Source organism: Vanacampus margaritifer, chromosome 20 (genome assembly GCF_051991255.1).
Source record: "Vanacampus margaritifer isolate UIUO_Vmar chromosome 20, RoL_Vmar_1.0, whole genome shotgun sequence".
NCBI classification, from domain to species: Eukaryota; Metazoa; Chordata; class Actinopteri; order Syngnathiformes; family Syngnathidae; genus Vanacampus; species Vanacampus margaritifer.
Genome location: NC_135451.1, coordinates 10,611,986 through 10,635,522, shown reverse-complemented (window position 1 = coordinate 10,635,522; position 23,537 = coordinate 10,611,986). Strand labels below are relative to the sequence as shown.

Below are 23,537 nucleotides of genomic sequence, written 5' to 3'. Positions count from 1 at the left end.
TATATATATATATATATATATATACATATATACATATATATATATATATATATATATATACATATATATATATATATACATATACACATATATATACATATATATATATATATATATATATATATATATATATATATATATATATATATATAAAACTTTGATTCATTATTTATTTATTTAGTCTTTTTTTTTTTTTTTTTTTTTGGCGGTTTCGGTTCTCCATACCGGAGGACAACTCTACTTATCCACTTTCCAAGTATTTATTTATTTTTTTAAATATTTTTTTACATGCATTTTTATTTTCCCTTTTATTCATTGAGTCATTTATTTAATTTTAATTTGGGCAGTTTTGATCCTCCATAGCCAGACAACTCTACCCACCCACTTTCTAAGTACTTTTTTTTAAAATCATATTTTGTACATGCATTTTTATTTTCACTTTTATTCATTTATTTATTTATTGAGTCATTTATTTATTTTTCATTCTGGCAGTTTTGATCCTCCATAGCCGGACGGAAAACTCTACCCATCCACTTTCCAAGTGTTTGTGTGTATGTGTTTGCTTAAATGCAGGCTGTAGTTTCCTGGTGTTTAAAAGCAAAGAAGCATCCGAGTTCTCACGCCCGTCATGTCCTGATTACTCTTTCCTTCAAATCTTTATGTGCCCAGTCAACATTAAAAAAAAAAAAAAGCGGTACTCATATCCACAAAACACTGGTTAACAGCAGCCACACTGTTTTAATCATGCAGAATTCCATATATATTTCATTCAGCGTTGAATAGTTAAACTCCTCAACTTAATGCAAAATGAAATACCCGTCACGTATTTACTCACCGGGGCTCCTTGAGCTCCAACAGCACCAGGATCTCCCTGAGGACATGACACATGTGTCAGTGCTTTACAAGATCCGGTGAGCTCCCTGAATAATGTGCGACGATTATCTAGATTTTGTCACGTAATCCTGTCAACACTGCTGAAAAGAGGATAAGATTAGAAGGACTCATCAAACACATCCTGAGACGAGACAAGAGAGGGGAGTTTACAATTAAAGGCAGAGTTCCTGTTGCTGCTGTCAACAACGGTATGAATACAAGACGGAGACAGAGAGCAAAATGCGGAGGATAAAAAGTTTTTTTTTTTTTTTTTTATTATATAAAATAATTTAAATGCTTTTTACAAGCTGTAGCCACAATCTGGAACACACACTATAATAGAGGTGACAAATGTGCCAATATCGTTGTTGCTAACCACACAAAAAAAAAAACATACGCACATATTTTATAGTTGAAAGGCGCAACAGAACAGTCATTTTCATTTTGTAAAAGCATTCATTTGGCAACTCAGCATTCCATATTCATTAGAAGTTTATATACTGTGAACTACAAAATCGACCAATCAGCTCGCAGTCTGCCAAGCTTTGTCTGACTAGCCATCCATCCATGTATTTTCTAAAACCTATAATGCTCGTCCTCGTTAGCTCTGAAGTTTATATTCGCTCTTTTCTGTCCTAAAATATTCACTAGAATTTTTTATTAGACATTTTCAACGCCTGCCTTATAGTTTGCCTGCCTGCAGCTAATTCATGCTACCTGAGTTCAAATGCTAACTCTGTCCAGCGGAATGTAAAACTAATGAGTTAATCTTTTTGTTGTGATGCACAAACACAAAGTTTGCGGGGAGCCTTGTGGCCGGCGGAACAACAAACTAACACATGCCGTACCACAACACAGCATATAATTAAAGTCGCACCAGGGCCCCAAGTTACAAGATTCAACTACTTGGTTTTGCTCTCCGACCTTTCGGTACTTTTATGTTGTTTGTTGAACAGCGACAGTATATAATTACTCACTTGCAAGTTGCAAAGGGAATTTGTTCCAATGCGCTTTACTGGCAATGAAAATGTGAAACAGGCTGTTGAATTTATCTCGTATTGCTGTCGTCGGGAGGAATCTTAGCGTCTCTAAAACTGGAACTTTTCAGGGAAGCCAAAACATGTCAGCAAATGGTCAAAGAGAGCAAGCATTTTTGACACTGTGGATGAGTCAATAAGACATTACGTCTTACACCATCAGCATGATTATGATAAGAAAAGGGTCAGGTAAAAAGAGAAATTATTATTTTTTTAATCAATATTAATTAGTAAGATGATAAGTGGATAGAATGAAAATGGCCACGATTGAAGACGACATTTTCTTTTAAAAGTGTAAGTCAACCTTAAACATTTCTTGACAATAATACATTTTATGTGACCTCACAAGTCTAAACATGACATTCTGATTAATATTACATTTGTGGAATATGAGTTACGAAGCAAAATCAAGCCGTTTTTATCCATCTCAGGGGGCGGCCATTTTGCCTTAGTCGACTGAAGATGACATCAATGTTGCTTGGGGGCTCAGGCAATGACCAATCACAGTTCACCTGTTTTCCGAAGCTGAGCTGTGATTGGTTGTTACCTGAGACCTGAGCAACTGCGATGTCAAAATACCCCACCCCCCCCTTTCTTAACTCATGCCGCCTATATGCCAATGATGCCCAGCTATAGCTTATCAAGTGCCTTTGGTTTGGATTTTAGTATGCAAGGTCAGTATTTTGGCCTCATGAGTATTTATTACCAACTGCCTCCTTTATCACTGTAATTAATTGCTCCACTAATTAGACTATGGGACTCCAGTTAAGTGTGCTGTGTATTGTCTCTTGTTCACTTGCTTTTAATATTGGCTCTTTGCAAATGTTTGCTCTCTCAAATATATTTGCGTTTGTAATAGTGTTTTGTCCTTTGGGAGCCATAGAAACGACGTTAATATTACCAAGCTATACCCAGCCGTATTATTGCAGTGATTAATTAATTATGTTGTCCTGAAAGTTTTCCTGCCTCAACTCAAACGAGTGTTCTTTAAATATCCCCCAAAGGATGTTTAAAAGTCCTGGACTTGATTACTTACAATGGGATATTGTGCTGAATTTGAACGGGAGGAATGACATTGGCTGATTGTTTCCTGAAAAAGCAATATATATATATATATATATATATATTAGAGGTGTCAGGCGCAAAAAAAAATAAATAAGCGTAATTAATCGCATGACTTCAATAGTTAACTCACGATTAATCGCTAATTTTATACCTGTTCTAAATGTACCATAAAATGTTTTTTCAAAGTTTTCATACTCTTTTAAACATAAAAATGGGCAAACATTTTTAAACTAAAAGAAATATGGCTGCATCTTTTAGTCATTGATACAGTAATTTCATAATAATTCATAAAATTCTGTTAAAATTAAAAAGATGTACTGTACTGTAAAAAAAAAAACGAGTGTGATATTAATTTGTGTTGAGGTCATTTTTCTACCACTAGATGGCATAAATGCATTTGTAAGACATTGGTGACAGCTCAGTGCATTTTTCTTTTCATATTAAGAACTATCTAATCTTTAACATAGAGTAACTTGGGAAATTCTGCACATTTTTTAAATATTCAAATACAACTTGACCCCAGTCTCCATAAATATATGCATTATTAATAAATGTATTACTGCAAAATTTTGTGTCTGCTGCTTTGCGACTGGAATTCTCCCAGTACAGGCTTTCCAAGTAAGGGGCAGTCATTAATTAAATTTAAAAAATAGTGGCATTAAAGAAACTTTAAATTAACTCAAAATGAATGCACTAATTTTGACACCTCTAATATATACACTGTATATTTCTATTAAATACATTTGTTGCTTACATAAGCAACATCATTTCAGGCATTCAGCCTTTTTCCAGTTTTCAAATATACCTTCTACAGGTATCAATTACTGTATATTTTCATTAATTACAGGCAAAGTAATGACAGAGGTGGCATCCTACTCTATGGAATGTCGAAAAATGTATAATAACAGACATGTTCCTGATCAGGTTGCTTTACATTCTAGTGTTTGAAGGTTGATGACTTTGACTGTGGGAAAGCAAATACACGTATGTAGCATGTACATGATTGAAGCCCACGTTTGTGCCCTTATATGGCGTACTCGAGTTCAAGCCTCATTAACAGTTTTACAGTTGACGGGAGTTTTTTTCCTCAGGCCATGACCACACTGAGTTTGTTTGATCCCGTAGAGGCTGACTTCTGGGTGTTCTTATGAGCTCGCAATAGCTAAACTAGTAGCAAGTGTAATCCAATGGAATTAGGCTGCAAAAGGTTGGAACATCCTAGAAATATGAACCGAGTAGTAAAGCAAGAGCAAAAAAAAAAAAATTCAGAGGACCATCATCCTGGGAAATCTGTATCTGTTGTCAGTTCCGTAACCATGTTGTTAACGTGGACATGGCCAAGCCATAATAACTGTGATAAGAGTCCAAGCGTTAGCCAGTAGATCTTTGTGGTTGCATTCTTTTCATATTTTATACTAATGAATTGACAGTGTAAGTTTCAAATTGCCATGTAACGAAATCAGGCAAGATTCTCTAACATCATATTATTCCCCCCCGTAAACAACATGGCAGATTGCTCCATTTGCAAAGCCAAATTTGAAAACGGTAGCGCATTTCCTTGGCTGTGACTTGAGGAAGATGCAACAGCTTAGCTCAGTCGGTCTCTTGTGCTAGAAATGAACGGAGTCTTTGTTGGGCTTGCGAGGGCTTCAGCTCACCTGTGGTGGATTAAAAACGCAGACGGCTCCAAAATAAATGTCAACAAAATTGGAAGAGGGGAAAAAATGAACGTGCACCCAAAATACTTCAAATGCGTCAAGGTTTGTTCAGTGTCAGTACAGGCAAAACATGGGTAACGTATGATCATTGCAGAATATTGCATACTACATCCTATACACCCATTTTCTATCTTTTTTTAATTTTTTTATTTTACATTTGAATGAACTTGCCATTCGATGCGTTCACATCTTTTTAATAAAAAAAAAACGATTTTTCGGTTCAAACCGTTTTTTGTTACACCACTATTATCTATTATTTACTATTATTTTCCTCTTTTAACTCTTTGACTGCCAGACGTTTTCAGAAAAGGGATGCCGTGGGTGCCAGCCGATTTAAGCATTTTGACTGATCTTTTGACTGATCTTTCAAGGTCCACAGAAAATTATGTGTTTGGACTATGGAAACACACATACTACCAAATGAAAGATTGGACTCTCATCTTTCATCGGAAAAAAAAGTTTGTTTCTACCTTATTCCGTTTTTGAGTAATCAACAATAGACAATGGTTAGTTTCACCTCTGTTTTGAAACAAACGTCTTTTAACGTCTTTGGCACTCCTCCATAGGATTTTACTAAACGTTATTTAACGTTTTTGGCAGTCAAAGAGTTAAAATACTTTTCAAAAGTCCAGTGAAATCTAAGGATAGACCGATGCTTCTTATTATTATTATTATTATTCACATAATGCTGAATACCACCATTGGCCTTTCTAAAAAAAAAAAAAATCTGATGGCCAATAATATATCAACTTAACTTCAGGGAACTATTTATTTAAATTTTCAATTAACTTTATAAGAGATGTTGCTGACCCTGGGAACTCTCTGCACCTCCTGTTTTTGTTTGAAATTATAACTTAGATATGTAACCATTTCAGATATTTTGAAATTTTGGGAACACTTTTTTTGCTGTAGAAAATAATAGGGAGTTGTTTACTTTTGTATTTTTTTTTATAAGTTTTTATTTAACTTTTTAAGGCATGTTAATGACCCTTGGAGGTCCTTGAACTTTGTTTTAGAATAAAAAAAAATATATATATATATATATATATATTTATTGAATAAAATTAAAACAAAAAAAAATTGTTGTTGCAAATCTTAAAAGTTGTTGTTCATTAAGTATATGCTTAAAAATCAACAAAGTTAAGAATGGAACTTTATTTATTTATTTTAATTTTGACGCCAATATTCCGCCTCCTTGACAGCTAATAATCGGTATCAGCCCTGGAAAAAAGGAGGAAAAAAAAGAAAAAACATATCACTCTATCTCGAGTAAAATCACTTGGTCTGAAGACAATCCACACATAATTATTAAATTACAATCGAGGCAATTACGGCGCTGCTATCCCTGTGATCTGCTTGAAGTAGACTGATTCCAGTAAATCGTTAGAGTGTTTAATGTTCCCTGACATTGTTGCAGAAAGACATTTTATCTGTTTGTTGGTGTTTATGAGGCTGGTCATGTCTTGTGCTGCTCCAGGCAATGACGATTAGAACTGTCCCTTTTCCCACTGTAGAATTGAGTCCCTGAATTTACTTCACAGGGTCTTCAAACTTAGCATTCCCATTCCCATTTTCTCGGTTGATATCAATCCTGTTTTACTTCCTACGTTACCATTCTCCTTTTTGGTGTAAAACACTTCCAGATTCCAAGGTTTATTATGATAGCAGGAAGAGTCCCAAATTACTGAGTAGGCTTTCGGCTGCAAGTCAGAGCGGTAGAACACTCAAAAGAGTTCAGAGAAGGCTGAAAATAGCAGCGCACACATGTAACAAGTGGGCGTGGCTCACAGATGTCTCCGTGTGCTCTGATTTGTGCGCTGGGTGCAGCCGTAGTCACGTTTCGTTTCATTGAGGGAAACTATTCAGATTGACTACATGAATATGGGTCACATTTTTGGCCTTCCCTGGCGCAAAGCAACATCCTCACCGCTATCCAATGCTATTAAGTCGAGCTGTATTCAATGACACACATGCTGTTATGATGACTACGTAATGTGCAAAAATGACGTTCTGTCATCATTAAGGCTCTCCCTGTTGTAGGACCGTGAATGATTCACTTTTTTTTCCTTTTCAATAAATTTTGACCTTAGATCACAATGAGCCCAAACAGCCCACTGGTGCATAATCATGATGAGAAACACCCCCCCCCCCCCCCCGCTTCCACCTGGAGAGCCATTGTGAGGGAAAATGTCACACGAACGCAGCCAAAAACAACATCATTACAGTAATTATCTTGTTTTCTGTTCTCACTTCAAATACCACGCAGTCAATGCCACCAACTGTGATGAGATAGGGGGAAACGCGCGCGCGCACACGCATACACGCCTGGCTAAATCTGGCGTCACGGTTAAGGTTTCCACCTTTTCTTGTCAGTGCATACCGTGTGTGTTTATAGTTGACACATGACCGCTTCGACATAATCATATCCTACCTTTAAACTCGCTTCTCCTGGATGTCCTGGCTCACCCCTCTCTCCTGGAAGACCCTAAAAAGGGAAAATGAAGTGAATAATTAGGACCATTGTAATCCCTTGAATAGTAGAAAAAATAAAGCCACCGATTCATTTATGTGCTTGTAGGATTGTAGTTTGTATGGTGCATCCATACCGACAAATCCGTGCAATTACACCTAAGGCAGTGATTCTCAAATAAATTAAAAAATCAAATAAAAAAATAATAATAATAATTTTTGTTAAAAGAAGACATTTTGCGAAGTGTGGTCTCTCTGAGGCACCGTGCTCCGGTTGTTGCATTCTATTAGTTGAACACAAGATGGCGCTCAATTCCACGCACTGTCCCTTTAAGTATTTTTTGCCACTTTCTTGTAAATTGAGCCATTGATCCAAATTGGTTCTTTGTGTGGTGTGAAACAAAGAATACAGTGCAGTACACATTGAATTTCCCCTCAAGGGACTATAATCAGTATAAGGGGAAAAAATTACATTGAAATAAAACTGTTCTGTTGCCACACATACAGTAAATATTCCATATTTTAATTTAGCTGCATGAGAGTTATATGCACATACTGTATGACATCATTCAAGTTGAAACATTTTTTATAAAGGATTACCTGTAGTCCTGGTAAGCCCGTCATCCCGCTGTCGCCCTGGGTCAGGTTTAAAAGTCATGTTATTATCAGCGGTACCTGCAACATTCATTCATCTGTTTGTTCATAGTCTTACCTTCATACCAGGAAGTCCTCTTGGTCCTGGTGAGCCATCGGCACCCTGCGCAACCAAGAGCAGAAATGGTTGATCCCATTTAAGAATAGGCCAACAGCCTTTTCTGAGAACTGAGAACATCTCGCCAACAAAATATGATTGTCTTCTTTCCTTTTCTTTTTTTTAGTTAATTTGGGACCACAAAAAGATAAATGTGATTTTTGAATGACAATTTTTACCGTCTGCCCCAGCAATCCTGAAGGGCCGGGCTCCCCACTTTCACCCTGCGAGAGAAAAATGTTAAAAATAAATACATGAATACTTCACATTTTGAAATGCTTACAACTACATTTCTCAAATTAAATGAATATTCAATTTTAGGATTAAATTCAAAGAGGTGTTCTGCTTAGCATTTTCAACACATGGAAATAAGGCAGAGGTTCATACAGTCTAAGAACAATTGGGTCAAAAATAACCCAATTTGGGTCAAAAATGAGACAGACCCGCTACTTGGGTCAATTTGACCCAACTTTCTTGGTCATTTTGTACAAACAACCCCCAAAAATTAGGTCATTCTGTACAAAGCAACTCAGAAAGTTGGGTCAAATAGAGTGTAGACAACTTTTAAAAAAACAACAACCCAAGACGGGTCAAAAAGTGACCGACTCAATTTTTGGGGTTTTTCATTTAGCACAAAAAAATTGCATAGCAGCACCGACCCACTACTTAGGTCAATTTGACCCACTTTCTGGGTTGCTTTGTACAAAATGACCCAATTTTCTGCGGATTGTTTCGCACATTACGACCCAGAAAAGTTGGGTTTTACACTCTAAAAACAGTTACGTAAAAAATAATCCAGTATGGGTCAAAGGGAGACCAACCACACAAGCACAAAATAATTTGTTATGTGGAGGGGGTCAAAACAGGACCAACCAACTTGGGTCAAATTTGACCCAACTCTCTGGGTAATTTTATACAAAGCAACCAAGAAAGTTGGTTATTTTGAACCCAACTGTTTTTAGAGTGTACATTATGAGATAACACAATTTGTGACAATTGAGCGTATCACAGAAGAGAGATATAAATAAACAGCGTACTCACAGGCTTACCATCAGCTCCAGGTAATCCCGCCTCTCCTTTGTCCCCCTGGAAAGATAAAGGAAGCCTTTATAGAAATGCACACATTAAATACAGTTTAAATATACCGATAGATTTCTTTTTTCATGTTTAATTCTACTGTAAGAATTTCTTAAAAACTCAATCTCAAGCAACGTTTGTGGATAGCAACCAAATGTCCCGGACTGCATCTATAAAACATCTGCTGTTTCTCCATCACTATTAGGGTCGCAACATCTAAAGGGTGATGACAACAGCTGCAATAAGCTGTTAAATTGGCCACATCTTTACTTTAAAATCTACTTGGAAAGTTAAAAAGAGGGTGGCAATCATTACTGGCACTTAGCTGTGGTCTACTGCAACCACGGCCGAGTTCCTCCCTTTTATCGCGTTGGTTAGCTTAGCATGGTCGCTAATCAGATCATTCTGTACATTCAGTGGCTTTCTACAGCTGATCTTGTTCTGGGGTAAATGGGAAGTGGGGATCTATCCCAGCTGGTGTTTTTTGTACTTGCAAACCAATTGAGGAAAAACACCCTGAACACAGGTGTAAATAAATAAATAAATAATAACAATGCATTAAAAATGAAAGCGGATAATAAAAAAAAGAAGTGGAATTGGTTAAAATTATATCGGCATTTTTACCATGCGTCCTGGTGGGCCACGCTGGCCAGGAGGTCCAACAACAACATTGGCGTCTTCCACTTCTGGAATTGTGGCTTCTCGATTTAAAGGGCACTGTGGAGGCAAATATTGACTAATTTGTAAAATAGCAAAGGCAGCCCAAACTTTTCCTTAGGTGGGAAAAGACATATTGCATTTTTTTTCAGGTTGACTTTTAAAGTTTATAGAAAATCCAAAATGAGTGTCCTTGTATCCATGGATTTTTTATTTTAGATAGATAGATAGATAGATAAACAATTTCACTTACCCTTTCATCATCCTGTGAGCCAGAAGTAAAAGAGAATAAAAGAGGGATGTTATTTTCAGGATAGCAGTACAGTATATACACATGCAGACACACCACATCTATGCATTGATGCCTGTACAAACAAATATAAAGGTTTACCACATAGAAGATCTCACAAGCTGTCTCTCTCTCACTCTGAAGAGGATCGCAGTACAGACGCAGTTTCTGGATTTGAATCTAAAATAAAAAAACAATTACGGCTGATTAGTTCCTAAGCAAGAAGACGTAACCTGACCTTCATTACAAAGTATCACATATATGTTGGTATTAGCAATTTAGCGCTATTATTATCGAATCATTCGCCATTTTAAACGTTAGCATTTGGTATGCTAACAGTTCACTGTCACTTTTGGTTAAATTATTGTACAATTATTGTATCAACTACTGTTGATAAACACTGTTTATGTATCTATAAATATATTGTGACAATAGGCAGAGGCAGTAACATTACAATACATCGTATTTTACGTTAGCAACATTTAGCAGGTAGCATGTTAGCAAGCTAAATTAATGTGTACTTACAGGGACAGTGACATCTATTCCTCGCCTCTTTGCCACCTGTGTCTTCCCGTTGATGTAAATGGGCTCCATCGGCTCCGGGGTTATTTCTTGAACCCGTTGATCATCAAGGAAGCCCGTCACCTGGCTTGGTCTCACCAGGAGTTTAAGTTGATGCCACATCCCATCATATAGAGCCTGGCAGAAGGTACGACAGCGTATTTTAATATCGTATCATTGTTGATAAATGATTACTGAACTTTGTTAGCTCATGTATTAACCCTGGAGAACCCAAGAACCCTTTTCTTCTTTGGAAAATTATGAATTAATATAAATTAAATGACTGCTATAAGTTCACTGAACACCAAAATATGTGTTTTTTCAATGTTTTTTTTTTTTCAATGTACAGTATTCCCTAATTTAGGATTAGGGCGAAATTTGACCCTTTGGGATTTAGGGGTATCATTTCGAAAAATCAGAATAACAAAAACTGTCAGTAAACTATTTAGAATTTAAGAAAATAATCAATCAAATACACAGCTACATTGAACAATATAATTTTTTTGTTTCATTTGTTGCATTTTAGCCATCTTGTCACCACCACTCTGGCTCATGTAAGTGCAATATTCATCCACTAGATGGCCCCATGCAGGGGTCAGAAGTGGCACTCTGGACTTTTGAAGTTAAATTTGTAAAATAAAATAAAAAAGGTCTTTGTTATTTGAGTAGCAGAATTTATAGGGGCCAAATTTGACCCCGTGGGTTCTCCAGGGTTAAACAATTTAAGTAAATGGTAGCTTTGAATGTGATAAAGCAAGCATTGTTTCACATTGGCAGCCAACATCTTCAAAATGACAAATCACAGGCTACCACTTTGTGCCACATCAAAATAAATAAAAATCAAACAAGTGCAAAAAAAACCCCAAAAAACATAATTGCAACCCTGTTCAGTGTGCCACGCTAGCGTCTAGGTGTGTTAGAATTGAGGGGGAGTGTGCATTCGGAAAAAATAATTTGGCTGCTGTCTGACAGGATGTGTTATTATAAACTGCCATGGAAATAGAGGCACGCGTTCCAAGTGCGACACATCCACCAGCTACTTTCCACCGGGGAAATGTAGCGGTTTAGATTCGGAAAGATTTTCTTTGAGCCCTCCTCTGGCACCCTTCACATTTCATCCTCAGTGATTCATTAAAATAAATGCTTTTGTTTTATCTGGAAGTACTTTCGTCGGTTAATAACAAACAACAATTTGGCAAGCGAAGGGTGCCCTTTAACGTAATTTGTTCTTTCCATGTTACAGCAGAACAACTTGTAAGAATTTAAGAAGGTGCTTTCACACTAGCGCCCTTTAGTGAATTGAATCTTTTTGTTGCGGGTTCAGTTGGAAGATGTTAACAAATCAAATATTAGCACACTATTTTCGCAAACTCACGCTCTATTTCAAGATCAACATCCAAAAACTGTTTTACTAGTAGACGGGTCGTAAAAGAAGTACTGTAATTGTTGTTTGTGTTATTTCATCATTTTGGGGTTCTACACTCTAAAAAATAGGGGTCAAAAATGGACCGATACTCTACTTTAGTCAATTTGACCCAACTTTGAGTCAAGAAATTGGTCTTTTAGTGTAAAACAATTCATAAGTGGATCGGTCCATTTTTGATCGATAATTGGGTTACTTTTGATCCAACTGTTTTTAGAGTGTACCACTGAAAAATAGTCCCTAACCCTATATAGCCTGATTCATGAAATTTATGAGAGAAAATTCTTATTCTTTGTAAATATTTATTGGTCCTTTTGAACAATTTTAGTTTTTTGAAAATCAACTTCCACATATGACTTTTGATTTGTGTCATATCTTGATACATCCGGTCACAATGCTTTAAATTTGTAACTGTCAAAAATATAATAATAAACAGACATATCAAACATATTAGTATTTCCAAAAATCAGAAAGAACGTTTCCCACTATTAATAAGTATAAGTGTCTCTCCTTTCTCAATTGGGGCGATCTTACAAGGTCGCTGGAAAAGCCATCAACTGGGTGATACTGCCCTCTAATGGATTTTCCGTGCAAAGCATGTGTCAGATTATATACGTCAGGGTTTTAAATGGGAAGAAAAATATTTTACTCATGAAATAAAGGGACTGTATAATTGAGATGTTGAAACTTTGGGGACATCGTGCCAGGTTATTAAAATGTGAGTAAAATTGACTGTGAAAGTATTTCTAGCCAGGCCCACCTCAAATCCCATATTGAAGACAATCCTCTGCTCCTTGTTTGTCATTTTCGTCGTGGTAAATGTGACGCTTTTGTCCTGTCCGTTCAGTGTCACTGCAGCCTGGATCTTTTTGTCCTTTGATAGCACCCTCCAAAGGTCGAAGTTCAACTTTTCGGCAATCCCCTTTAGGCGAATGGTGGCTACAAATACATAGGATGGAGGAAGGCCCTCTGGGAAAATCTCTCTAGTAAAAATAAGTACATTTTATTATGTATTGTACTGTAAAATAAGAATGAGAGGAATGTAGTACAATGAACACACTTTCTGTTAAAGGTAAACTCTTTCAATGGCATGATACCTGGTGTCCTCAGTAATGTCAGTCGAGGTCGTAAGCGTAAAAGCAGTCGAGGACACAAGAGAGCCAGGAATTTTCTTGGCTTTTTTCTCTATGTTCATGCCCACCATTAGCTCGAAGCCTTTCTCATCGCGAGACGCCACCGGTATTCTTGTGGGACACACCGACTCTAGAAGAGAAATGCTCATTCAGAAAATCCATTTTGTGGGTCACCCAATGACACCTGAATATGGAGGAGCAAAACTGCCAAAATTCTAAATAAATAAATGACTAAAAGTGACAATAAAAACAGATATAAAAGATATAATTAAAAAAAAATATATATATATATATATATATATATATATATATTTTTTTTTTTTATATAAAACTTTTTCCTTAAGACATTACAGCTAATATTAAGAAACAAAATTACTCATAACAAGCTCAAATGGTTTGCATGAAATGATAAAGTCAACTTTTCTTACATAACACCATTTTTTGCTTGAAATATGCAAATTCTACTCAATCTTTTGGCACGCTAGTTTTAAGACCTGTTACTGTTTTTAATTGGCTAGATACAAATATTGCCAAGCAAATTTTGCTTACCCCATTGGCAGATTTTTTTTTTTTTTGCTTTAATTGAATTTTGAACTGCTACTGCCATCTGTGGCCAAAAAATGAAACTGCATTTTCCCTTTTTCACATACACAAACGTCCACACGATGTCACATCCGCAGACAGAGGGCGTGAAATTCGAACCCGAATCCTGTCTGAAAACTTTTGGCCAGAGGCTTGCAGGAGTTCCCATTATGGATAGTTAAGGTGTTAATCATAAATGGTCAAATAAAAAGATTAAAGATATTTTTGGGCAAATTGTTACAAAGAACATCTGTCTAAATTTGAGGAAATTTTAATAGCTTATTTGCAGTGTTACTGGTAATCCTGTCCACCTTTATCGGTCAATTTTTTTTTAATGAAAAACATATAGTTACTTTTTGACACGTTCAGAAAGAGCTTTATTGCTTGTGTGAATTGTTAATTCTTCTTTGTTGCATTGACAGCAACAAAGAAGAAAGTAAATATACTCGTACCTTCACAGAGCTTCTGCTCCATTGAGTCTCGAATACGGTCAATGGTCGTGTAATCTTCAGCATACAGGACGTAGGTGGAAGATGGTTTGTTAGCGATCGATACGAGCTCAGAATTCGTGATCTCGTCCCCAACTCCCACTGCAAACACCGTAATGCTTTGAGCTCGTGCCTCCAAACTGGCATCCACCTAAAGAAAAAAAAATGTTTAAAAAAAAGCAGGATGTGATTGCGTTTTATAAGGGAATTAACAGAATCGAGCATTATAAACATATCATCATTAACGGGTGGTTTGGAACTACTATGTCATACTATGACTATATGATCATGTCCAGTACAATATGTCACTCAAGCAGTGAAAAATATTTACTACGTCATCTTGGGATTTGCCATCTGTGACCACAACAGCAATGCGGTTCTTGACTTGGCTGGCTCGCTGGGATGTGGCGAAAACATGGTCCACGGCAAACTTAATGGCTCTGCCAGTCTGCGAAACAGACATGTTTAATTTTAGGACAAGTCAACAACACCGTGAATCCTGTCATTTTCAACAAAAAATGTGTTATGAGTACTTGCTCCACCAAATGCAGGTTGTAAATAACTCAGAGTGGGCACAGTACAGTACCATGTTTCTTTCAGTTGAGACTTTCCAAGACAGTTTAGTCAGTAGCACATCACGGGAACAATTCAACTATAACATTTTCCAAAACTGAATGTTTTCTATTTACACGGCTTTTCCGTCCTCTCTAAGCTTCAAAATTGCTTGTTTTCCTCAATGAACAGCTCTCTTTTTTTTTTTTCTTGCTTACACCTTGAACTAATCAGAAACTGAATTGACTATTGTTTGAATATTTCAAGCTGAACTTTGTAGCAATTTGCCTAAAAATATTTATACAATAGCCTTTTTATTTGAACATTTATGACAGAATCTTTTTTTAATTGGTAGATTAACACATTAGCTGATCATAATAATGGGAACTCCTGCAAGCCTCTGGTCCAAAATTTTCAGACTGGATTCAGGTTTGAATTTATTTTTTTGTAAATGATCATGAATGGTAGTAAAGCTTTTATTTAAAAAAATAAAAATAAAAAACTAAACAAAATACAACCATGGGTTTGACTGGCTTTATTTATTTATTTATTCTTTTATTTATTTAATTAATTATTATTTTTAAAAGACCATATAATAATAAAAAATGACCTAAGGCTTTTAAAAATAATAATAATAATGAATGACCAAGGTTTTTTTTTTGTTTTTTTTTATGATCATGTGTTTTAGGTTTTTATAATGCTGGAAAAAAAAGACCATGTATAGTAATTTGTTGGGGTTTTTTTTTAATCAAAAAATGACCATGTCTGGTAAGCCTTATTTTTTTTTTTTTATAAATAAATGTAAAAAATTATCATGGATAATAAGGCTTTTATTAAGTTGAAAAATGACCATGTATAGTAAGGCTTTTTTTTCTTCTTTTTTAACGACCATGCAATTTGTAATTTTATTTTTCCTGTTTTCGGACTCATTTAGAAGGATTCTTGCTAAAGTTAAACAAACTAAAACAAAACAAGTCACTTGAATGAAGGACAATTAACGGTGATTGTTCATTGAAGAAATGACGCACTACGTATGCTACGAATGGCCGCTGGGGCCCCCAATCTTCTTTGCTTGGGGCCCCTGGGCAATGTTGCTACGCCACTGGCTTTAATGCAATGTGTTGAAAAACAAAAAAATAATCAATGTTGTGCCTACCTGTGTGTTTCCTCCCATGTAAGTGATGCCTCTTATGGCCCGAATGAGTTCTGCAGCACTTTGTTGTTTTCCCAGAGGGATCTCCAGACGATGAGTGTCACTGTACTGGATCACAGCCACCTGCAGCGGACACATCACACAACAATCATGCTCTGTTGGACTTGATCAAGGTAATAAACCTCGATGAAAGACTTACTGTTAAAAAAAAAAATAGACAGAATTAGATGTTTATTTATTTATTTATTTTTTGGTCACAGTTGTGCGTCAAACACAGTAGAAGCTCAAAAACCCAATACCCATGAGATTGGAATTTAACCAAATTTATATATATATATATATATATATATATATAAATATATATATATAAATATAAATATATATATATATATATATAAATATAAATATATATATATATATATATATATATATATAAAATATATATATATATATATATATATATATATATATATAAATATATAAATATATATATAAAAAAAAAATAATAATATATATATATATATATATATATAAGCACTTCAAAGTTTCCCCAGACTTGAAAGTTTGAATGCTAATCATGCAAGTAGTGTAAAATCATGATACTGTGCCTCAGCAAGTATCAAAGGATAACTTTGCTTTAACTTTAGCAACACTTATTCCACAAGAAAAACTGGCCTCATTATGGGTGTGTTAAGCAAAGTTTGTTTTTTTTTTACCATGTTTTAAGTTTTTATTTTTGCATCTATTTCCATGATTTCCAAATTGAGAATTGTTGTCGTCATTCTTTCCAATGGACATACATATATTTCATATAAAGTGTTGAATCAAATACAAATAGTGATTTGACACATACCTGCGTATAGTGTGAACTGATGTCAAACTGGCTGGTGATGTTGATAAGCCATTGCTTGGCTGTTTCAAAATCGCCAACGCCAACACTCCACGAACCATCAACAATAAACACCAAGTCATTCACTGCTGTGCTGCAGCCTGAACATACAAGATAAGATATATTTGAATAAAAGCATACATATCAAATGCTGTCGGAATCGAAGTGTATCATCTCTACCTGCTCGGACATCCTCTTCCTTTTCCTTTTCTGCAGCATCCAGAGGAATCAGCAACAAAATTATACTCCACAGTGCCCAGAACAACATGGCTGGGGTTTAGGAGGGCGGCTCCCCTCACTTGAGTCCAACTTGGCTAAACCGTGATTGAAAACAACATGAGAATACAAAATATGCATCCAGCATACGTAGCGATACATGCTTTGTGCGAGCGGTTGTTTCTAAAAATCAAGTCACTACTTATCGTCCATCCATTCAGTGTATATTCGGGTTATCCTGTTCAATGTCTGGATCCTTTCCTAGCTGACTTTTTTTTTTTTTTTTTTTTCAATGAATGTCCCCGTGACTTAATAGTAAGAACACAAATCAGTCATCAGCTTGAAAGCAGAAACTCGGACACAATTGGATGTTCCAACTCAATCCTACTGAACATTTGTTATTAACTCATTCACTGCCATTGACGGGCTATAGATGTCAAAAATTCATTTGAACTATTTCTATTAGTTAAAAAAAAAAATCCACTTTTGCTAACAAGAGTATGAAAACCTAGATTTTTTTTTATTGTTAATTTAGAACAGATATAAAATTTGTGATTAATCGTTTGTTAACTAGTGAAGTCATGGGATTAATTACAATTAAAAAAATGTAATCGCCTCACGGGCCTAATTTAAATAAATAAATAAGGGGCGTTTAATCATAATCGCATGATAATTTTATATCTGTTATTAATGTACAATAAAAAAAAAAGGTTTTCATAAAAAATGCAATTAAATGAAAAATTGTTAAACTAATAGAAATAGTTCACATGAATGTTTGACGTCTATAGTCGTCAATGGCAGTGAATGAGTTAATATACATTATTGGTCAAGTCATTTCTGCTGTAAACTACAATTTATAAAATGAGCCATTCATTGTGTCCATTTTATAGCCCAGACATGGTTCCACCAACCACAATACTGGACCTGACTAAATAACAATGTGCACACTATGCAGAGCACTGATGGGAAAAGTTCAGTGTAAACATGGCAGAGGGCATTGCAGAATTTTGGCAGCGGTTTTAAAGGCATGGGAGGATCAGTCAGCTGAACAGAAGACAGACAGCACTATACCGCAAAGTCATCTGTCAGGATCTATAACCATTTTCTCCCTCTTGGCATGAAAAATGGAATTTGCTCTTGTACAATTATGCATCATTTTGTACCTAAATGATCTGATGACAAAATGGAATGCTGTAAAGTGTCAAAACCACAGTGAAAATATAGAAACTATATTAAAGACTATAAACACTTCTCTATGGACACTTTGTGAGGTGAATCTTTTCATTTTTTTTATTTTTTATTTTTTCCCTGGAGAGCTCAGTATTGTTCATTCGGTAATTTTTACCGATTTGACATGTCATCATCATTGCGCTCTCTTTTTTTTCTTATTTTTTTTTGTATGTGGGTGAGTACGTGTATGTGGGTGCGAGTGTGTGTGTGTATTCATTAATTCACCTAAAACCTATTAAAAAAATCCCATACCATTCACCTAAACCAAACACCTTTTCATTTGCTCTTGGGAAAGAGTTTGGAAAATGAAATGTAAATTATTTTCATGTCATGAAAGAATGAAAAATTTATTCGGTTCATTAACAAGATAATTAAAAAATAAAAAAAAATTAAAAATCCATACATAAAAACACAAAAATTAAATGTATTTTTTTTTCATGTCATGAAAGAATGAAAAATGTATTCGGTTCATTAACAAGATAATTAAAAAATAAAAAAAATAAAAATTCCATACATAAATACACAAAAATTAAATGTAATTTTTTTTCATGTCATGAAAGAATGAAAAATGTATTCGGTTCATTAACAAGATAATTAAAAAATAAAAAAAATAAAAATTCCATACATAAATACACAAAAATTAAATGTAATTTTTTTTCATGTCATGAAAGAATGAAAAATGTATTCGGTTCATTAACAAGATATATATATATATATATATATATATATATATATATATATATTTATTTTTTTTAAACAAATTCCATTCATAAATATACAACTGAAAGGGTGTATAGGCAGAAGCTATCTGAAACAATTGCTAATGCTAACAGTAATCAAAAGGGCCACCGGTTTGAGTCCCACTTGGTCCAAAATATTAAAATTGTAAGTGGTTGCTGGTATATGTCAGTTCCGAGGTTCCCTTTAGCATGGCACAAAACCCCCAAACTCTGTATAGCGCATAATGTAAAAATAATGCTAAAGCTAATGATGCTAGCGCACACGCGACGAGACAATCAATCAAATGGGCCTCTAAAATTCTTGCCGCTAAAATATAATATATAATGATAATTTCTATGAATAAAATGGCGAAAAAGGTGTCGTAGTCTCTAAGAGATGGTTGAGAGCCACTGCGAAGCAAAATATGGAATTTGTGACTGTGGCTGTCAGGGTACTTCCTAAATACTGTCAAGGTGGTGCATAAAAATGCCTTCATTGTCTTGGGCGCGCACTTATTTTCCACACTTTGGGATCTGCTTCCACTAGAAGACGTGAGAAGCTGGCAGAAGGGGCGGAAGAGGAGATGGCCAAGAACTTGCCAGTGACATCCATCATATATGGGATAAATACACCCCGAGAATGACTCAATTTCACCAGTAAGTTGATATTAGCAGTTGTATATTATTATGCTTATTGTATTTATGTTTCTACTGTTGTTCAAACATCAACCACATGCATCCATCTTGGCTTCAACTGTAGTGCCTATTTATAGACATTCAAAAATGTGGTAATCATGTCATGGAGTGTGGCTCTACTGGGGGTGGAAACCGTAATAAATAAGAGCCCACGGTTCCTAAAAATGACTTGACAGGGATCCTCCAAAACACTGCTCGCCCCAAATTCTCTTCAAGCAAGTTTAGCCTTGTAGCGTTCCTAAAGAAACAACGGCGTGCTCTTGACACTCACCAGAAGCATTCAAGCGTTTTAGGCAAAGACCTACCTAGCTTTCTTTTTAGCCGCCATTCTACGTAAATAACAAAAGGCGGCGTACGTTCAAAATAAAGTATCTACAAAATGTATTTGACTGAAAATTATTTTGAAAAATGAATCTCATAATTATGTTAGTAACAACCCAAATAAATAATATAGAGCAAACATTCATTACATATACACAACGGGCATAGGTGGATACTGACACTGAATTCCTTCTGACCTCACGGTGCATTTGCCACAGCCATGGCGCAGCGCACCAACCACATCAACCACCTCCTCTGGCTTTCTAAATCACACAACATTCCTTGTGCACTCGCTCACTCCCTTTGCTTAGTTTCGTCAACCAATACCAGAAACCACTTTAGGTTCTCCGTACACAAAACAAGCTATAATACAAGTTTAACTTATTTTCTAAACACGGCATTCTGATTAATGTTACATTTGTGGAATGTGAGTTATCGAGTAAAATCCACCCGTTTGTAGCCATCTCATGGGGCGGCCATTTTGAAAGTTGCTGTCACCAGTTGCTCAGAGTCAAGTAGCAGCCAATCATGGCTCAGCTTGCGAATGTCACATGATCAAACTCAGAAAACAGCTGATGGTCGTTACCTGAGCCCTTAGGCACTTACGATGTCATTTTCAGATGGCAACAAGTGACAAAATGGCCGTCTCCTGTGGCAAAAGCCAGAGAAAGTAAAATTGGAAAGAAGTCGAACTGGATTAATATTCATCTATCATGGCACTTAAAGGAAATACAATATAATGTTTTTTTTTTTAATGGTTCAATTAAAACCGTATTGTTTTTAAGATTATCAAAATAAAAGCTGTAGGGGAATTGAGCCACTTATAAATAATTGGACAGCTTCTATTTTTTTATTTTATTATATGTATATTTCAGCAAAGAAAGCCTAAACATAGACCCCTCAAAAAAGAGATTCATTTGCATTTGATTCAGTGAAATGAGCATAAAAATCTCACAAAAATCATGAGTTGCTATTTGGAGAAGCAGATGTAAGTAGTTGAAGCTTCAAATATATAGGATTAAAAACTGGACACTTGCTTGGCCATTCAATGACTTTAAAGTGCTTTTTCTGAGTCTTGTGTTTTCTTGACTGCAAATGAACTGGAGAAACAAGTTTCCAATTCCATGTTTGAGATATTCTTCAGGCTACAGTTGGACTCAGAGTTTTCTTGAGTTCATCATATATGTCGTCCTTTTCTAACATTTGCTCACACTAACCATTAAGTAATGGTCACAAAAGACAAAAAAAAAAAATAAAATTCTTCCTACATTGCACTTTAATACAGAATCTAGTCTTGGATTTGTAACCTGCTGTCAAATACGTGTACAAATTTACACGAGAAAACTAATTATAATCGTACAGTTTCACATACAATAATTATGATGCAAGAGAATTTTAGACTAACTGCATGTCTTTTGAAAGACATGTGATGGGAAGGTCTAAAATGCTTTACCCGAAAGCAGAGAACTTCCCCGACCCATAATCACAGAGGTTCATGTAAGCGGTATATTTAACTTTTTTTTTTTCCCCCGCATTGTCCTGATGGTTGGTCCAAACCAAACTCAGGCCATGAAAAAGAAGGACAATAAAAAGTTATCCAAACATGCATCGGTACACCAGACAACTAAATTCTATGACTTCCAAATAACTACAACTAGCTTTTATTCTGTACATCCTAAAATGAAATCATACCCTGAGGGACCCCCATACACATCAAAACAGTAGCAAGAAATAAGATGGGCTTACCCTCCGTGCAGTCAAGAAGTGATGACAGGGCCGTGCGTGCGTGCGTGCGTGTGCGCTTCAGCTTCAAGTATTCACAAGTGACTGAGATGAGAAAGTGAGGAAAATGAAGTCCCGAATTGGTAGTGACAGTCCTCTTTCTGGTTGGCACATGGAATGGTAGGAGTGTCAGGGCAGGCCTTTATAAACCGTGGCGGCCTTCACCACAAATGAGTCCCGTGCTGACGTCCACTAAACATGTGCATGCGGACCACAGCGGACATATGCGTCGGGGCTTTTGTGTTTTACGCTCTTTTTGCTGTTAATATGGTATCAAATTATGACATGAGAAGCCACATTTGTTTATGACTTTATGATAATATTTTACAAAGGGATGGCTATAAATATGAAAGAGGATGTCAATATGAATTCCTGACTAAACAGCGGGATCCTATTTTAGCACCAAAAGGGACCATGTAAAGGTTTTACATCTGTGCAAACTGGAGCTAACCAAAACGGTGCAGTTTTAATAAATTAAAGGCTCAAAATTAAATGCTTAATAACATATGTTGCACTTTGAAAAGCAGAGAACACTTTCTAGTTAGTTTATTCTTGTAAGGTATTACGGTGGCATTTCTGAAGTCAATATTGAATGAAGCCCTCATTTAATGCAGACAACGGGGAGTTGATTTAATCGTTCTAATTTGCCTTAGATATTAATTTGAGTGTTCATGATTGTTTTTGTTTGATCTCAGGTGCCGGGCCTTTTTTTTTTTGTCTCACTATTGTACAACTATATATCCTAACCAAGTGACATATGGCTCAAATTCTAAAGATTAGTACAAACGTGAAGGCATATTTTTGAATTCTGAATTGTACAACCTCAGACTCATTCATTATATATATATATATATATATATATATATATATATATATATATATATATATATATATATATATATATATATATATATATATATATGTGTGTGTGTATAGGGGGGTAGAGAGAGAAAATAACTACTTAAATGACTGCTGCTAAATTGCATGTCTCGACTGGACACAATAATCACGTGAAGTATGCAATAATTATCTTTAAAAAAAATACGGTAAGTGATTTTGATACATGCAGATCACAAGCTGAGCATTTTGTTTGTTAGTACGTAGTAAATGAATAAGGATGCTGGGCTACTGGTGCCCCCTACTGGTCTATCCCAGTGAAGACAGTGAAAGGGAGATTAAGCTACACTGAACTATCAATATCTCAATATCTGGAACACAGAAGCAACCATTACAAGTGCTAATCCATATTTGTACTGTCTGGACTGGGAAAACAGTGTACATAAGAGTAAACAAAGTGCTGCTGATGTCTAGAAAAAACAACAATTTAAGATTGTGTTTGCAATGTCCACATAATACTACTAATAATGTAAATACAATAATAAATAACTATTATTTCGAAAATAGCGTATTCTTCTGCAGTCGTTTAACTTATTCCATAGGCCTACACCAATAAAAAAACAAAAAACAAATACAATGTTTTACATTTAGTCCTTGCTTTAGTTCTTTAAGCATATCACAACCTTTAAAGTTGAAACCCATTCATTTTTCTTGAAACGGTTTCTGAATATTTATAGGAAACATATTTCTATATGTAGGCCTGTTGTACATAAATCGTGACGTTTTAAATTCAACCAAGCCTTTGATTTTTAAAGTTGTATTCAAAAAGAGCTGATTTGTATGTTGCCGACTTCAATTTCTCTGCAACTGCAAGAAACTTGACGCTGAAACAGGTTCCGACCCGACTACCATGGCTTGCTGAATTCAGAAGAAATACTAAAAAATTACCGGAAGGGGGCAGCAATGCGCTGACTATTAGTGATTACTCTACCGGAAATAATGTAGTAGAAGAAGGAAAT

At 35.5% G+C, this 23,537-nt stretch overlaps 1 protein-coding gene and 1 long non-coding RNA gene across 2 annotated transcripts in view; one reads left to right on the top strand and one right to left on the bottom strand.

The window, feature by feature from the left end:
- LOC144040375 (uncharacterized) overlaps positions 1-17,012 on the bottom strand; it is a 42,653-nt gene extending 25,641 nt beyond the window's left edge. Inside the window, exons 1-17 of the mRNA XM_077554523.1 lie at positions 16,898-17,012; positions 16,682-16,818; positions 15,832-15,951; positions 14,455-14,571; positions 14,088-14,274; positions 13,018-13,183; positions 12,681-12,903; positions 10,462-10,635; positions 10,039-10,116; positions 9,901-9,912; positions 9,615-9,707; positions 8,955-8,999; positions 8,093-8,137; positions 7,875-7,919; positions 7,763-7,798; positions 7,125-7,178; positions 836-871 (exon numbers count right to left, since the gene is read on the bottom strand). Coding sequence (XP_077410649.1) covers positions 836-871; positions 7,125-7,178; positions 7,763-7,798; positions 7,875-7,919; positions 8,093-8,137; positions 8,955-8,999; positions 9,615-9,707; positions 9,901-9,912; positions 10,039-10,116; positions 10,462-10,635; positions 12,681-12,903; positions 13,018-13,183; positions 14,088-14,274; positions 14,455-14,571; positions 15,832-15,951; positions 16,682-16,818; positions 16,898-16,985 — 1,656 coding nt within the window. The 5' untranslated portion in view covers positions 16,986-17,012. The remainder of the gene's footprint in view (positions 1-835; positions 872-7,124; positions 7,179-7,762; positions 7,799-7,874; positions 7,920-8,092; positions 8,138-8,954; positions 9,000-9,614; positions 9,708-9,900; positions 9,913-10,038; positions 10,117-10,461; positions 10,636-12,680; positions 12,904-13,017; positions 13,184-14,087; positions 14,275-14,454; positions 14,572-15,831; positions 15,952-16,681; positions 16,819-16,897) is intronic.
- LOC144040376 (uncharacterized) lies at positions 10,073-15,993 on the top strand. Its single transcript, XR_013289716.1, has 3 exons — positions 10,073-10,199; positions 10,464-10,645; positions 15,907-15,993. It is a non-coding gene; the product is annotated as an uncharacterized LOC144040376 (long non-coding RNA).
- Positions 17,013-23,537: the final 6,525 nt, after the last annotated feature.